The sequence below is a fragment of the Trachypithecus francoisi genome, unplaced genomic scaffold, assembly GCF_009764315.1.
Source record: "Trachypithecus francoisi isolate TF-2019V2 unplaced genomic scaffold, Tfra_2.0 Lachesis_group16, whole genome shotgun sequence".
NCBI classification, from domain to species: domain Eukaryota; kingdom Metazoa; phylum Chordata; class Mammalia; order Primates; family Cercopithecidae; genus Trachypithecus; species Trachypithecus francoisi.
Window position 1 is genome coordinate 69970345 of NW_022681461.1, and position 17248 is coordinate 69987592.

At 39.2% G+C, this 17248-nt stretch overlaps 1 protein-coding gene across 1 annotated transcript in view; it reads left to right on the top strand.

Annotated features, from left to right (window-relative positions):
• Window positions 1–822: 822 nt before the first annotated feature.
• Window positions 823–17248, top strand: part of LOC117099379 (putative uncharacterized protein encoded by LINC00474) — a 41250-nt gene continuing 24824 nt past the window's right edge. The window contains exon 1 of the mRNA XM_033238758.1: window positions 823–892. Coding sequence (XP_033094649.1) covers window positions 891–892 — 2 coding nt within the window. The 5' untranslated portion in view covers window positions 823–890. The remainder of the gene's footprint in view (window positions 893–17248) is intronic.

The following is a 17248-nucleotide window of genomic DNA, read 5'->3' on the forward strand; positions in this document are numbered from 1 at the left end:
GAGAAAGTCTCATCGGAGTGAAGACCTGAAGCAGATGTGAAAATCAGCTGTGTAGGTTTCTGGGAGACAGAATTTCAGAGAGAGGGGACAGCAGGCAGGCTAGTGTGGCCAGAGCAGAGTGGCTGGGATGGGGGTGGGGTATAAATGATGAGTTCAGGGAGGGAACAGGGAGTATGGTCCTTTCAGTTGTTTTAAGGTCTTTGGATTTTACTCTGAATAAAATGAGAGACATTTGGAAAGCTGTGAGTTCAGGAACCACAAGTCTAACAGGTTTTTTAGGATCACACTGGTGACTGAGTTAAGACCAGGCTGCATGGGGCAAATACAAAGGAAGAGCCTCCAAGAAGTAATCTGGATAAGAGAAGACTGAGAGTTGCAGCAGGCTGGTCACAGGGCAGATGGTGAGAAATTGCTGGATCCAGGATGTATTCTGGGGGTAACACAAACCAGTTTGCCATCAGATTGGGTGTGGGGTGTAACCAAAAGAGGCTTTTTGTTCTGAGCAACAGGAAAGATGAAGTTGCCATGAACTGAGACTGGGGAGTCTATCAGAGGAGTAGGTTTTGTGGAGAAAAATGGGAATTTAATTTTGAAACTGATAAGTTTGAGACACCCAAGGAGAGATAGCAAGTACGCTGTTGTATATATCAAGCTGAAGTTTAGAGAAGTGGTACAGAATAGAGGAAATTAGAGCTATTGGTATGCGGGTGGGATTTGAAGCATGAAACGGAAAGAGGTCACCAAGAAAGTGAATGTATATAAAGCAAACAATGTGTCCAAGGGCTGAGTTCTGAGATACTTCAATAGCAGAAGATGATGTTGACAAGCAGAAGCCAGCTAAAGAGACTGAGAAAGTGCTGGTAGTGAAGCACCAGGAAAACCAAGAGATCATGTAAGATGTCTCAGATGCCAAGTGAAGAAAGAGTTTCAAGGACAAGGAGGCAGTCAACTGTATTATATGTTGTTAATCAGTGAACCAAGATGAGAATTGATATTTGACTTTTGTGTTTAGCAATGTGGGTGTCAATCATTATTATAATAATTAGGCTTATATATAATAACCTTGATAACAACAATTTTGGTGGAGAGGTGGAAGTGAAAGTGTGATTGAAGAGTGATGAAGAGAAAATGAGTAGAAGGCTTATTCATGAGCTGTGGGTTTTATACAAGTTACAGAACTTCAAATCCTCCCTCCCTCTGTTCCTCCCTCCCTCCTTCCATTTCTCTCTCCCTTACTCCTTTCCCTTCCCTTCCCTTCCCTTCCCTTCCCTTCCCTTCCCTTCCCTTCCCTTCCCTGCCCTTCCCTTCCCTGCCCTTCCCTTCCCTTCCCTTCCCTCCTCTTCCCTTCCCTTCCTTCTTTCCTCCTTTCCCCAATCTGTAAAGTGGGATGATAATATCTTTTTTATGTATGTAAATCATCACAATATATGATATGTCATCAATAAAAGACAGCCTCTTCCTGCTCTTTTAGGATCCTATGTCTTGTGTTCTCAGTGGCTGTGATAGGATTTGCACAAGTAGGTGTCGATTAAATGTCCATGGATGGAGACAAATTAGGTCCTTAATTCTGCTTCTGACCCAGGTACCTGGTTATTTGTTTGGTGCAAACAGCATAGAGTTCCTGTTAAAGGTGATAGCTGAATGTTGGAGGTCACTACCAGCTTTTCAGGAAAGAAGCCTTTTGGCTCAGAATTTCATGGAGCTTCTGACTGTAAATAAAAATTGCATCGACTTCTGCTTGGAAGTGGGGATGGGAGGTCTGAGAGTAAGTGCACTCTGTCCAGGGTAGCCTCCTGCGGAAATGATTTCCAGAGCAGAGCGCCAAAGTGCTTTCGTAAATGACTCTGGCTCACCCCTTTCTCTATCTTCTGCCCTGTGTATACAACATTTATAAAAATAAACATTTGCTGGAGGCATTTGGGAGGAAGCCAAGGTGAAGCACCCAGCAAAAGAAACATACACCAGAGAACCCAGAACTCCCAAGAAGAATGTAAGTTTTCAGAGGAGGAAACAGAGGGACTAGCGGATGTTTGAGAGGATGGTGATAGGAGAGGAATGTATGTTTTAGAGTTTCCATTCTGTCCACTCTTGGCTTCTCCTTTCATTTGTCATATTGTTATGAGTGAATGAGAGTGAATGAATTTCTCCACTGGACTGCATGATTCTTGAGGGAAGGGACTCTCAAATGAGTACTCATTTTTGGATTTGGGTTATTTATCCCAATATGATACATTTATCAAGTACCTACTTCATGCCAGGAACTCTGCTCCTACAACCACATTCATCATGCATTAGATGCTCCATAGTTAAGTGAGCGTTCCTTCACCCTTAGAAGTTAGTACTGCATTTGCTCCACTGGGCCCAGTGAACATGTCATCTCCTCATAAAAGCCAGATCTAAACTCCCACACTAGGCAGAATAAGGCTTTTCCTCCTGTAAACTTCATGGCTTTTCAGATCTCCCACTGAAAGCTCTGTAATAGAAGCTCACTGAGTATGAGGCTTGGCTTTGTTTACCTGTACACCCCACTGCCTAGAACAGTGCCTGGCAAATAGTAGTTGCTATGGTCTGAATGTTTGTGCTCCCGTCCCTCACACTGCAAAATTCGTTTGTTGGAACCTAGTACCCAACATGATATAATAACATTAAGAGGGGAGGCCTTTTGGGAAGTTATTAAGTCCTTAGGGCTCTGCCCTCATGAATGGGATTAGTGCCTTTATAAAAAAGGTGAAAGAAAGGTGTCTTGCCCCTTCCACCATGTAAGGATCAGAAAGTGCCATCTGGGGAACAGGCCCTCACCAGACACTGAATCTGTTAGTGCCTTGACCTTGGTCTTCCCAGCCTCCAGAAATACAAGCAACAAAATCTGTCGATTATTAATTATCCAGTTTAAGCTATTAATATTTTGTCATAGCAGCCTGAAAAGATGAAGTCTGCAGGTACTCCATTAATATGAACAAATGATTAGTACCCAATTCCTCATTATTTTAAAGTCAAATATTTTGAGTCTGTCTCTATTACTAGGCTGTAAACACTTTGACAGGAGAAGCAGTGCTGTTTTCTTCTTAATTTTTCCATTTCATGGCATAGAGAAGTGACTTAGTAAATGGTAATGGGATAAATGTATAACCAAACCTTCACTGTTTTTTATAAGTTGCTTTTAAATTATTCTCTGCTTTATGAAAATCTAACATGTAATTTTGTTACATAAAATGTGTGTTACAAAAGAGATACAGTCAAAGGCTCTTGCCGAGATAAGGGTACCACAGGGAGTGGTGGAAGGATGTGGTATGTGTGGTATGACCCAGATGGATGCCACTAACGAGAATATCAGAGGACAGGTCATGAAAGCTAAAGAATGAATTTCAGTACATTGTGTAGTCAAGCGATAAGTAGTCCTGAATTTGGCAAGGGGCGAAAAAGAGGTGTTTATTCAGACAAAGAAAACAGCATTTATTATAGCATATAAGTGATAAAGTGAAAGGAAAATAATAGAAGTTCAGGAAAATGATAGGAGTTCAAAATGTCCAAAAGGTAGATTGCAGGTGGGCAGGTGCATCCAGTGGAGAGAAGGCACAGAAGTGAGGAAGTCAGGGATCATGTCAAACAAAGCCCTGTTATTCATGAGCAGGTTGGCCTTTGCCCGCTTTCTTTTCTCAATGCTGAGTCACCTATTTTCTGCCCCAATCTTCATAAACAAAGAGAGGCATTAGTTAGATAGGTAATCTACCAGAAAGACTAATGAGCTGATATCAAGAGAAACTAAGTCAGTTGAAAATATCTGGAAATATCCGGTTCGTAGAACTCGACCTAAATTCAAAATCTCTACACATTTTTTTTTTAAAGACATAATTTTACTCTTGTTGCCTAGGCTGGAGTGCAATAGCACGATCTCAGCTCACTGGAACCTCTGTCTCCTGGGTTCAAGTGATTCTCCTGTCTCAGCCTCCCAAGTAGCTGGGAATACAGGTGCTCGCCACCAGGCCCAGCTAACTCTTTGTGTTTGGTAGAGACGGGGTTTCACCGCTGTGGTCAGGCTGGTCTTGAATTCCTGACCTCAAGTGATCCACCCACCTTGGCCTCCCAAAGTGCTGGGACTATAGACGTGAGCCACCGTGCCCGGCCAGTCTCCACACTCTTAAATCCAAAAAGCAGCAGTAGGAATGGAAACTAGATAACATATTTTATGCCAATTCTAATTAACTGGTAGTGGATGTCTGTGGTATGTTTTCAGTTTGTGATCCAACTGTGCTCTATAGAAATGAGATCTCAGATTGATTCACCCTGATGCCTCAGGAGGGCGAGGGAGAAGAGCAGGCAGCCCCACCTGTCATGCATCCCGCATGCCCTGCAACTGCATTGTGCAATTCTCAGTTACACCACGCAGATCTCTATTTCTCAGTGAATTCTTTCTAAATGATTATGATTCTTCATTTATCCCCTTTCTTTGTTGGAATACTTCTTCACTATGACGCATACCAGAGATTTTCCTAGAAATCCAGAAAACTGCTAGTGTGGGCCAGTCAGGCTAGTGATTACGAAATTCTCCAAATTCAAAAATGGTTCATTTGAATCAGCCAAACCAAAGAAAACTCTTACCACCGATTCCCGCCCACAGATTTTTTAAGCTAAAGTGAATTAGGGTCATCCAATTACACATATATTAACAGTGATTACTACCTTAAGATGACTGCATTTCATTGCCATAGGCAGCATTTGAATTATCCAAGACTTAGATATTGAAAAACGTATGCAAGCTAAGGTGTTAACCCTCTCATAGTACGATATTGGTGATATTGGTACTTTTCTGTAGGTGCTCACCACGTATTTTCCTGCCATGATGATAGCACATTTCACTTAGCAGCTATTTTGTAAATATTTATTGAATGCATAAAGAAATGAATTAATTGATGCAACAAATAGGTATATGAGTGAAGGCAGAAATTAATTACTCTTATCTAGCACTAATGGAACTTTTTGAGGAGGAGAACCATGTATTTTCACCTTGGTGCTGCCTTAGAGGCTAGCATGTTACCTAATATGTAATTTTTAAAATTAAACATATATAGATTTATTGAAATATTATCACTCCTAGTAGATTATATGTCTTTATGTACTTTGGACTATAGTCCATGGATATGGACTACATTCCATGTGCTCTTTAAAATTCTTCACAGATTCTAGCACAGTATCTGGTGTTTAGTATGGTTAGAACTAGCAATGTATGTTTTATGTCATCTTTGGGATTTGAATTTCTCCACAAGTGGTTCATGAATCACTTGTGTCACAATATTAATATTAGAACCCTGCAGAAATCATTATTAGTTCTGATTCCAAGACAAAGCATGATAATTTTTAACAAGCTTGTTGGGTGGTTCTGGTGAACAAAAGTTAGAGAATTATTTTCTAAACTAAGAGCTACTTGAGGATAGAACTAGATTTATGCACCTTTGACTTTCTTTTAATGCAGCATAATTCCCAGCTCACAGATGGTCTTATTTATTGAATGTAGGAGCTTTCAGAGTAAGTTACCTGCTGGCTGTGATGACTGCTGATGTGGTTTGGATCTGTGTCCACCTCCCCTCCTGCCCCCTACCAAGTCTCCTGTTGAATTGTAATCCCCAATGTTGGAGGTGGGACCTGATGGGAGGTGATTGGATCTTGGGAGTAGATTTCTTATGAATGGGTTAGCACCATTCCCTTGGTGCTGTTCTCATGGTAATGAGTGAGTTCTCGTGAGTTCTGGTTGTTTAAAAGTGTGCATCTCTCCCTTCGCTTTCATGCTCCTGCTTCTGCCGTGTAAAATGCCTGCTCCCTCTTTGCCTGCTGCCATGATTGGAAGCTTCCTGAGGCCTCCCCTAAAGCAGGCTGCTAAGCTTCCTGTACAGCCTGCAGAATCATGAGCCAATTAAACCTCTTTGCTTTATAAATTACCCAGTCTCAGGTATTTCTTTATCACAATGTGAGCATAGACAAAGACAACTGTCAAATTGGTGATGTACTACCAAGGTAGTCAAATTAACAGGTGATCTCAAAAGGGTGAAATTGTGTATCATAGTTGTTTTTGCCAAAGTGCTTCTGGAATTTAGGAGAGAGTGCCTCAAATTTTGTGACACTAGGAGTTCCCAACACTGCACATGGTCTGGGACCTTATCTAAGGAATATGCTACTGGTATTGTTGAGTTCACTAATCTCTGAACTCAACAATACCACCTAACATATTGACATTGATCAGGCTCCCTGTAAACAGACTCCAAGGCTGAGATTTGTGTGTCAGAAGTTCATCAAGGGGTGCTTTTGGGAGATACACCTTTGGGAGTGTGGAGGCACTAGGGCTGGGCAAAGGGAGGAGTTGGGTCTCATGAAGTCACAACAGAGGCTTCCATGAGTCCCACCAGAAGCTCTGGAGCTGGGATGGCCTTCAGAGTTGTTCCACATGAGGCAAGAGGGCCATGTTTTTGTACCCCACATTGAAGAATACTGGATACGGGCTGGCCCTGGGAAGGGGTGTGACCTAGGGTGAGGAGGCTCCCTGCAGTAGAGGGCAGTTGGTAGCTGGAGAGCTGAGAGTGAACAGCAATCCCAACATCTGGGAAAAGGACTCCCTTTTCCCAGGTATCCGCATGGAGGTATCTGCATGGCACATCACTGCATCCAACATGTAAATTGTCTACAATAACCATTTCTGAAGAATTTACAGTTTGAAGATAGTACACTATGTCGCAGTAAATCATAGGATTTGGAGTTGGGAATAATGAATCTAAATCATACCGCTTCTTTTTGTTAGCTGTGTAACCTCCATAAGTCACTTAAGTTTTCAGAATCTCAAGCTTTTATTTGTAATAGTGGTGTTTGCCAATGCCTGGCTCCTGGAAGATGATATATACAAGCACCTCTGCCTCCTCACCCTTTCCCCTTAAAGGTTATTTAGCATTGACTTAACATTCATTCATCTGTCAGACACACCTTTTTTGATTTGACTAATTATGTATTTGTAAAACTAAAATGACTTGGACGTAGGTACAGTTGTATCCCTTGAGCATGTTTACTAAATTGGTATCTTTTGAAAAAAATAACTTCATTTTATTTTATTTTATTTTATTTTATTTTATTTTATTTTGAGACAGGGTCTCACTCTGTAGTCCAGGCTGAGGTGCAGTGGCGTGATCTTGTCTCACTGCAACCTCCGCCTTCCGGGTTCAAGTAATTCTCCTGTCTCAGCCACCAGAATAGCTGGAATTACAGGCATGTGCCACCAGGCCTGGCTACTTTTTTGTATTTTTCTGTAGAGACAGGGTTTTGCTATGTTGGCAGACTGGTCTTGAACTCCTGATCTCCAAGTAATAGGCCCACCTCAGCCTCCCAAATTGCTAGGATTACAGACATGAACCATCACACCCAGCAGAAAGAAATAACTTTAAAAGGAAGTATATGGACAGGCTTTACATCATAATGTGATAAAAGGGTAATTAAAGGAAACAATATGAAAAATATTAACCACTTATTTAAAAAATATCTGAGTGCCTATATCCTATGCTAGTCCTATTCTGTGTGCTTGGGATTTATCAGTGAACAAAGTAGATGGAAATCCTCTCTTTTTCAGAGTATACCTTCTAAAAGGGAACTAAAAACAAATTTAAATAAATACACAAGTTTGTTAGAAAGTAGTAAGTATGGGGAAAACAAGGATTTAGGGAGGATGCAAGTTGCAGTTTGAAATAGGGTGATCAGAGTGAGCCTCACTGAAAAAAAATGGGATTTGAACAAGCATTGTAGGTGTTATGGGAGTCAGTTTTGAAGAAGAGTATTCTGAGTAGAGATCACAGCTAGTGCAAGGATCCTGAGGCAGGAGGATGCCTGTCATATTTGAGGAATAGCAGGGAGTCAGACTTTGAGATAAGCAGAGAAAGTAATCAAAGTGTGGTGCTTTGACTATCCTAACCTCTTCACCAACACACAGTTCAGGGCCTACCCTCCCAAAGCCATTCCTAAGACCTTCCCCAAGCCCCTGCTCTGCTGGAGTAGCCCACACTATGTTAACGTTCATTCCTCTTCACTTTCTAACTCCACACATGGAGCAGGAAACTACAAACACCATGGAGTATTATTATTCCAGTTTTCCTCTTTTTCTATAGAAACCACAATAGTGCATTCAGTCTGGAAAACATCACCAGGATAGAATAAAAAACATACACACACAAAAAAATCTAAGTTACATAGAAGCCTGGAACTGACATCCCCAAATTCTAAGTTTCAAACACAAGCCTGGAATTGACACCCCAAATTTGCTTCCGCAAGATAGCTCAAGGCCAGTCCCCATCTTGCTTCAGTATGTCCATGATAGCCACTAAGAGAAACTGATCTTGTATGTTTCCACAACTTGAATGTTTCATCCTGGAGTGGAATTTATAAAATGGAAAGAAAAAAATGATTTGTGGTATAAGTAACAATGCTGCCTCTCAGACATATTCCTCCCATGTGATCTGGATTCCATTTGGATTGAACATTTTCATAGATGTACACACACAAGGTGGTTCCCATTGCTTAAATTCATACTCATAACTCAGCCTTAATATCCCAAAAGGATCTAGTGATGGATCTCACAATCTTGTAGAGAAAACTGTGCAAGATTTTAATTGAAGTCCTTGACCTCCAAATCTTCTGTGATTTCATTCCTGAGTATTTGTGAAGAAGGAAAATTCTGGATCCTTTTCCCCATGTTCAGGAGAAGCTACCTAATTTCAGCCCTTGAAAGCCAGAAAACCTGCATATTTGCTGGTCATGATTTGGTGCATTTAATAGTGTGTAGTTCCTTCTGAAAGACCTAAATCTTGTTATAATATTTCTGATGAATTATCCAAAACATATTTTTGCTCTCTCTGATTTTTCCCCAGTGTCTCTAAAAACCAGTTTGACAATGCTACCAAATAACTGAACTTTTTGTCAAGATGCTTAAAATTCATCAAACTCTTTTTTATCTGTAAGAAAGAATCCTGTAACTGGAACAGAATGACAAAGATTTGACACCTGGCACTTCCATGTATTAACTTTGTGATCTGAAGCCAAACACTTAAGCATTCTGCACTACAGTGTCCAAGTCTGACTAAACTACTTCACAAGAAGCTATGCAACTGTACTGTGGAATAAGCTTTGCCGGATAACTATAAAGTGATATTCAAGTGAAAGAGGTATTAAGGTCGGCTGCTGGTGGTCATGAAGGTCTCCTTGTCCCTCACGTAAAATTCTATGACATACAGAGCAATTGCTTAAATTTTTCTAATCCTTTAAAAAAATCAAAGGCACTCGCATGTGCATTTTCTTATTCTACTCATATTATGTCTGTTTCCTTTGGGAGTTAACCCCTCTGAGTCCCAAATCTATATCTTACAGCTCTTGAAGTATCATCCTGTTTCTCACTAGGACAATCAGTTTATGTTAATAATTAAGAACTCAGACTCTGGGGCCAGAAAGACTGCAAATTCTTTCACTCACTAGCTGCTGTGGGTAAATTTCTTCACTTCTTTAAGGCCAAGTTTTACAAAGTAAAAATAATAATGGTAATTACTTTATAGGATGTTGATTATATTTAATGAAATAATGCATATAATTATTTTAGCATAATGCCTGCTACATAGCAAGTGCTTAAAATTGATTATTATTGTTGTTGTTGCTGTTGTTATCAATATTATTAATTAACTATAAATATTATATAACTCAATTTTTTAAGTTAGGCATTGAAATTTTGTCTGCCAAGAAAAATGACTCTGGGTCATTAAGGTTAAAATATTTACCATGAATATAATGTTGTTAATATATTTTTCTCATAGATCATCATTTATTTAAAAAAGAAAGCCATTCTGAGGCATTATTCTGATCTCTGTGTTAAAAGGGGTTTGGGTTGGAGGATGATGGGGAACTGAACCATCAGGCTTAACTGAGAATCCATTGTAATTAAGGTGCTGGGCTAAGAATAGAATTGAGATATTTGGACTCTAATCAATATGTACTTAAAAGAGAGAGGCCTTTCAAGTGGAAGAGAAAAGGGTATCTGACCAGCAATTCTTCTGCTACCATGTACACTGCTCCCTCCAACTTCTCTACCAAAATACAGATGTCCAGGTTGCTTTTACTAGCTATTCCCAGTTTGTCCAGCTCTCATTACAACCTGATGCCTTCTTCCCTGAGAGATTTAAAAAAAAAAAGCTTGAAGTTTATGCAAGTACTTTGTTGCAGTACAGATCCTGATGAAATTTATGATCTTGCAGACTTCTGTTTGAATCTTAGCTCTGACATTTACATTAGCTGTGTGACCTTGAGAAGATTCTGAGCATCTCTTGACATATTTTCCTCTGATCCAATGTGATGATTAAATGAGATAATTGAATCTATCATTTCTTGAGTGCCTATCATTCTTCTTGTCCTAGGCAAGGTGAGAGATACCAAAAAATCTTTACTTGGAGTCCAACTTTAGGAGAGATGCGATATGTATGTAAATCACACTGTACTATTATCACTTAGTAAGTGAGAGTTGTTTTATTATTGTTATTATTATTAGCAGTAATAGTATGATCATGATTATCTGCTATTGAAGAGCAATGGGCAAGAGAAGACAGGTTTTCTAGGCAATGGGAGCAACCAGAGCAACTGTGTTTCGGCTGGAACCCAAGATGTAATTGGGACACTAACTGCATGTGTAAAGCTGACAAGAGTTAATAATTGGAAAACTCAGAAAGTAAAGGTTGAGTCTTAACCCTACCACCACTCCCCAATACACACAGGTAAGTGCAAAACCAAAAGTAGGTGAAGATTTTGATTCACCTCAAGGCAGCTCATTTTCCTGCATCCTTATTGCTAGGACTATGCCTTAATCTTTTCTCCTGAGCAAAGGGATTATGGGAGAGAAGTTCAAACTTCGAGTCTTTCTGAGGTGAGAGGGTTTAAAGAGAGCATCTCTGATTGCCCCTTGGAAGTTTTCACAGGTTTCTTTTTCTCTAGATGTGGCAGCTGATGGGGTATAGGATACAGTCTTGCTGTCCGATACAAAACAAAGGAGTACAGTGAACTAGGATGCCAGAATATCAAAATGGAGCCTGGCGTGTTTGCTCAGTTCCTTCTTTGTTTTATATTTGGAGAAACTGAAGCTCAAGGAGGGGAAAACTTGGGTAAAATCATGTAGCCAGAAGGTAGTAAAAACTACAGCCAATAGGAACCCAGGATGTGTGGCTCAAAATTTAGCACTGTTTTTTGCCATATAACACAGCCGTTTGCCTCCACGGAGCATATTACAAAAGAGTGTAACTGAAAAATGCCTTAGATACCTGAGGCCTCTCATTTTAGAGATGGGAATACTGAGGCCTGCAGAGAAAAATAGACTTGTCCGAGGTAATAGTGAATAAATTGCTGCATTTCAATTAGAATTTAAATCTCTGTACTCAAACAATATACTTTCTAGTGCCCACTCTCACACTGTTGCAAAAAGCTCATGGGCTGGAGAATTTTGGAAGCGGTCTCCACTCTTTGGGGTTTTCTGCCTATAGACCAGGAGTTAGCCTTTGAAAGCCTTAAGCTTGTGGTTGGCCATGCTCCAGGCTGGCTGCTTGCACATCCCAAGTGGCAATTCCCATGAAATATCTCACAAAAACATGGTGGAAAGGAATGAGATCTTTTATTAAATCTGTTTTAGGCTTGTTGCCTGCTGGACTATCTTGGCCAGTTCAACTTCTTCCTCAATTTCTTGGCTCTTAAACATAAAGTACAGGTGCTGAGCTTGGGACTCCAGAGGACTCTAGAATGCTGACCTCAGGGTGAATGATCCTGTGGGTGCTCTTTGTATGTAGAGCACCTATTGACTGAGTGTTGCTGGCCAGAGCTACCTACAGAGATAAGCCGTTCAGCTCCTTGGCCAGGTACTAGTGAAAGAACAACAACAAACAAGGGCATCTGGAAACATGTAATCAGAATTGGCACACTTGCGGGGGAAATGCAGTGCAGTATATTAAATTATTTCTGCAACCACAGCTCTGTATCTAAAAGGGAAAAAATAATCAAACATAATGTTTCATATTTCAATTTTAAAAGAGGGAGGCTTGGTTTTTAACGTCAAACACAGAGTTCAGGGCAAGGCACACAGTTGGATTTGTAATTTATTTACATGTGCTTATTTATTTATTTATGGCTAACCGAGTTCCACAAAGAATTTGAAGCAAAGGATTTGTATTTTTTTTTTCCTTTCCAAGTTTGTTTGGGCCAATAGTTGTCATTGAGTGGCTTATCATTGCACTAGAAATTTGGGGGACAGATAAAAGAAGATGCGTCATTCTCGGCCTCAAGGTCTCAATCACAGGAAACAAAGATAGAATTATGATCATGATGATGATGATGTACACAATGTTATGGTTTTTAAAAGTATTATCACATATGGTAACCTAATGATCTTTTTAGGTGATACTGCAAGCAAATATAATTTCCTCTAGCTTATACAAAGTATTAAATTGACATGATGTAAAGAAAGGAAGAATGGTCTACTCAGATTCACTTGACTGAGAGGTGGTAGAATCAAACCTGGATTCTCAGAATTTTTAAATTCAAAATAAAATCCTTGATTGGCCAGTTCAGGCACTGAGACAGAAAAGAGGAAGAAAGACTGAAATTGTTTCGAAAGGCTTTATGAAAGAGATGATATATGACTAAGCAAGAAAGAAACAAGAGTTTGTTTTGGTGGAATTGAGAAAGAAAACAGCAATGCAACGAATGACTTCTCCCTTCACAGAGGAAACTGACCAAGTTTAAGCACATTCCATATCTACTTGGTGTTAAGTGCTTCCTGAAGCTCATCCACTTGCCTTGTTTGCTAGCCAGAATAGCACCACAGGTGGTTCAAACTATCCTGATGGTTACAAAGCCCAGCTTTCACCTTTTCCTGGGTGAGGGACTAGTTTTGGTAATGGCCTCCATCAGGCCCACTGCAGTTAGAGCCCCAGAAGCTCCAGCCTTGATGGGATCCATGGAGCCTCTGGCCTCATACACAGGCTGGGTGGTAAAACCCTTTTCACATTCACCTGGATGATACTTGGTAGAGTCAAACCAGGAATCTACCCACCAGGAAGACTTTTGTCAATGGAAAACAGGAACAGAGAAGGACGTTGATAGATACATTTCTTTTTCCATTTTTCTATCCTACCTTTGTCAGGCTGTTTTGAGATGCAGCAGCCTTAAAGGACCAAGCAACCAACTCTGTTTTCTTGAGAAGCTATAGTCGCCTTATAATGGCTTTCCCTTAAAATTTTATGTTCCCTTATTTCTAGAACATCAAACGCTCCTTGTTTTTCTTGTTCTTTCTGCTCACACCTTAGTCTCCTTTGGAATTCTTAATATTGAAATGCCCAGGTCTTCGTCTTTGGATACTTTCTTATCTAGGGTTAATATTTTTGGGTGAAACAGCATTCTTATTTCAGATAAATATGAAACATTTTATTTTTTAGCCCAGACCTGTTACTTGGACTTTCAGATTTGTTTATTAAATGAACTGCCTGATCAGTATTTCTTTGTGTATGTCTAATCAGCATCCCAAACTTAACATGACTAGAACCCAACCTTTTATCTTCCACACATACAGCAAATAAACAAACTTGCTCTCTAGTAGTTTTCCCTACCTCATGAAGTGCCTGTTCTAACCTGCGGTTGCTAGAATAACCTTTGACCTCTTTTGTTCAACATCCGCCATCATCTCCAATCCATTAATGAATACAGAACTCATCCACTTATCCCCCTTCCACAGCAAGATGCCACTGTATTTTGCTAGATTAGTGCAGGAGCCTCCTAACTAATAATGTCTTTGCTGCTACCCCATTCCCCTAGTTTCAAGGCAGAAGACTAAGCAGCTTTTTTAGAACATAAATCAGATAACAGCTCTCCTTAGCTTAAAACTCTCTTAAATTTTGCAACTTGCTCAGTCTGGAAGCCTGTCCTTAAAATGGCCTACAAATGCCTCTCCAATCTGCCTCCCCATGATGTCAACAACCTTTTCTTTTCTGTCTCCACACCAACTATCTTAGACTGTTTGTCCCTCTTCCAACATGCTACGCTTGCTCTTTCCTTGGGCCTCTGCACTCACTATTCCTCTGACTAGAGGTAAGGTACCATAAATATGTGCCTGGATCACTTCGTCACCTCTTCAGGTCATTGTTCCAAAGACATCTTCTCAAGAAAGCCCCTTCTGACCACCTTATATAATATTCCCACTGAAACCTTGTCTCATTTTCCTGCTTTATTATTTATTTATTTATATTGATACATATTTGATGTACATATTTTGGGAGTACATGTAATAATTTCATACCTTCATACAATCCTAATCAGGGTAATTAGGATATCCAACATCTTAAATATTTAACTTTTCGTTATGCTAGAAACATTCAACTTATTCTCTTCTAGCAATTTTGAAATGTGCAATCAAATTAATGTTAACTATCATCACCTTATTTGATTTTTTTTGCATACAGCTTCTCCCATTAAACATGTGACTCGTTTCACTTATTTATTTGATGTATTGTCTATACCTATCCTCTTATCATAAGCACTATGAGTCTCAGGCCCTCCTCCAGCCTCTCATCCCCAGCCCCTGAGACAGTGTCTGGCACATGGAAGATGCCCAATAGATATTTGTTGAATGAGTGAGCACTCTGTCTCTTTACCCTGAGTACTCTATGATTGTCATTCCTTTGGGATCAGTGTTTCCAATTGCTGAGGTGATGAGAAGGATGTGGTAAAATGCCTTTATGATCATCGCTTGCTACTCAGAGCCTCAACAGAAGCTGCATCCCCCACCCCACGTGCAGGAAAACACAGCACATCCTCTGCAGCATATCTGTGAATCTGGCCCTTAACGAAGAGCAAGAGCATTAACATGAACATAGTCCAGACTTACAAAAGGCTGTCTCTGACCTATCAGTACCTTCCCTCAAGGAGCTTGTAGGCTCATAGGGCAGGTAAGGCCTTCCCAAGCAGCTGGTATAGTGTGCTGATGGCAATGAGTTACAGAGTGACATTTGCACATGTAAAAGAGAAGGGACAGTATTGGAAAAAGGCTTTAAGTTTTTATTTGAACCAAATGGCATTTCAATAAGCAAAAATAAAATGAAAAGGGGACACTAAAAAAAAAGCTGTTTACTAGGGGACCATGGGACTTGAGAGAAATGGATTCTGGAAACTGCGGCTGAGCATCTGAGTTTATTCAGGTTCTGAAGGGCAGCATTATAAGTGGACCCCCAAGATCAATAAAAGCCTCACAGAGCCAGTCATTTGGTGACAGTTTGTGAGAACATAACAATGACAACTCTTAAGAAAATAAAAATGCATATGTGAAAATGTGTATTTGAGGGAAGTAAAACGTTCTATTTGGCTTCTGTACCAGGGCTGCTTAGTGAAGAATGAATAAAGCAAGTCTTCTTCTTCTTATTATTATTATTGCAATGATAATTCATGTGGTTGCTTGTGTGGAGCAAGGAAATTCTTGTATAAATGGCCTTTAATAGTAGTTAATGAACATCTGGACTCTGGTGTGTCAGGTCAGCTTGCAGAGAATTTTACTTTTTAATTTACTGGCTTTTGTGCTCATCCTTTCACTTTTTAAAAATTGGGAAAGTAAATGCAATTTTAACAGGACAAGCAATTTACACTACAAAATATATTTTGTGGTTCCATTAGTGAACTAAAGCTCTAGCACAGGCAGCTTATATGCCAATTCATCGAAATATATCTGCCCTCAAATAACAGACAAAAGGATCTAGGACTAGACGATAATAATTTTGAACCCCTGCTTTGCTAATTGTTAGCTGTATGAACTTAGTTAGACACTCCTTCAAACCTTGATTTCTCTCTCAGTGAAATAGAGAAACTACTAAGGCTATTTCTAGGAAGATCCAATGAGATAAGATCTAATAATATGAAGTGCTTTGCAAATTATAAATCTCAGTTTGTCTAGAAAATTTGTGTTCCTATTGCAGTTATTGCTTATATATTAGTTCTTCTGCCCCTTCTTCAGTGCCCTCATTAAGAGATGCTGACAAAAATCAGTTGCATTTATATATACTATTAAACTACTTTTAAAAAAATTAAGAAAATATTCTCATTTACCAATAACATCAGAAATAAAATAAAATACTTAAGAAAAATTTTAACCAAGGAAATGAAAGACCTGTTCAGTGAAAACGGTAAGATATTGATTAAAGAAGTTGAAAAAGATACAACTAAATGGAAAGATGTTTTATATGCATGGACTGGAATAAGTAATGTTGTTAACATATCCATACTACCCAAAGCGAGCTACAGATTCAGTGCAATCCATATCAAAATTTCAATGGTATTTTTTCATGAAAATAGATAAAACAGTCCTAAACTTTACCTGAAACCACTAAAGACCCTGAATAGCCCAAACAATCTTGAGCAAGAACAAAGCCAGAGGAATCATACGTTGTGATTTCAAACTATATTATAAACCTATAGTAATTTCAAAAATATGGCATTGGCATTAAAACAATACACATATGAACCAATGGTACAGAATGCAGGACCCAGAAACAAATCCATGCCTATAAGGTCATATCTTTGACAAAAACTCCAAGAATACACCGTGATGAAAGTCTTTAAATAAATGGTGTTGGGAAATTGGATATCCACACGTAAAAGAATAGAGCTGAACTCTTCTATCACAGGCAAAACTTAGCTAGAAATGAATAAAGAATGTAAGACCTGAAATTGTAAAATGAGTACACAAAGACATAAGGGAAAAGCTCTTTGATGTAGGGAAAAGTCTCTTTGGTCTTGGCAATGATTTTTAAAAATATGACACAAAAATCACAGACACCAAAAGCAAACAAATGGGACTACATTAAACTAAAACGTTTCTGCACAGCAAAGAAAACAATCAACAAAATGAAAAGACAACCCACAGAATGGGAGAAAGTATTTGTGAACTATACATTTGATAAGGAATTAATATCAAAAATATATTAAAAATTCATACAACTTAGCAAAACTCTAAGAAAACAAAACAAAATAACAACATACAAGCCTAAAAATAGGCAAAAGATTTGCATAGATATTTCTCACAAACAGACATATGAGTGAACAATGGGTATGTTAAAAAGTGCCCAACAGCACTAATCATCAGGGAACTGCAAATAAAAATCACATTGGGATATTACCTCATGCCTGTTAGGATGGCTATTATCGAAAAGACAAGAGATAG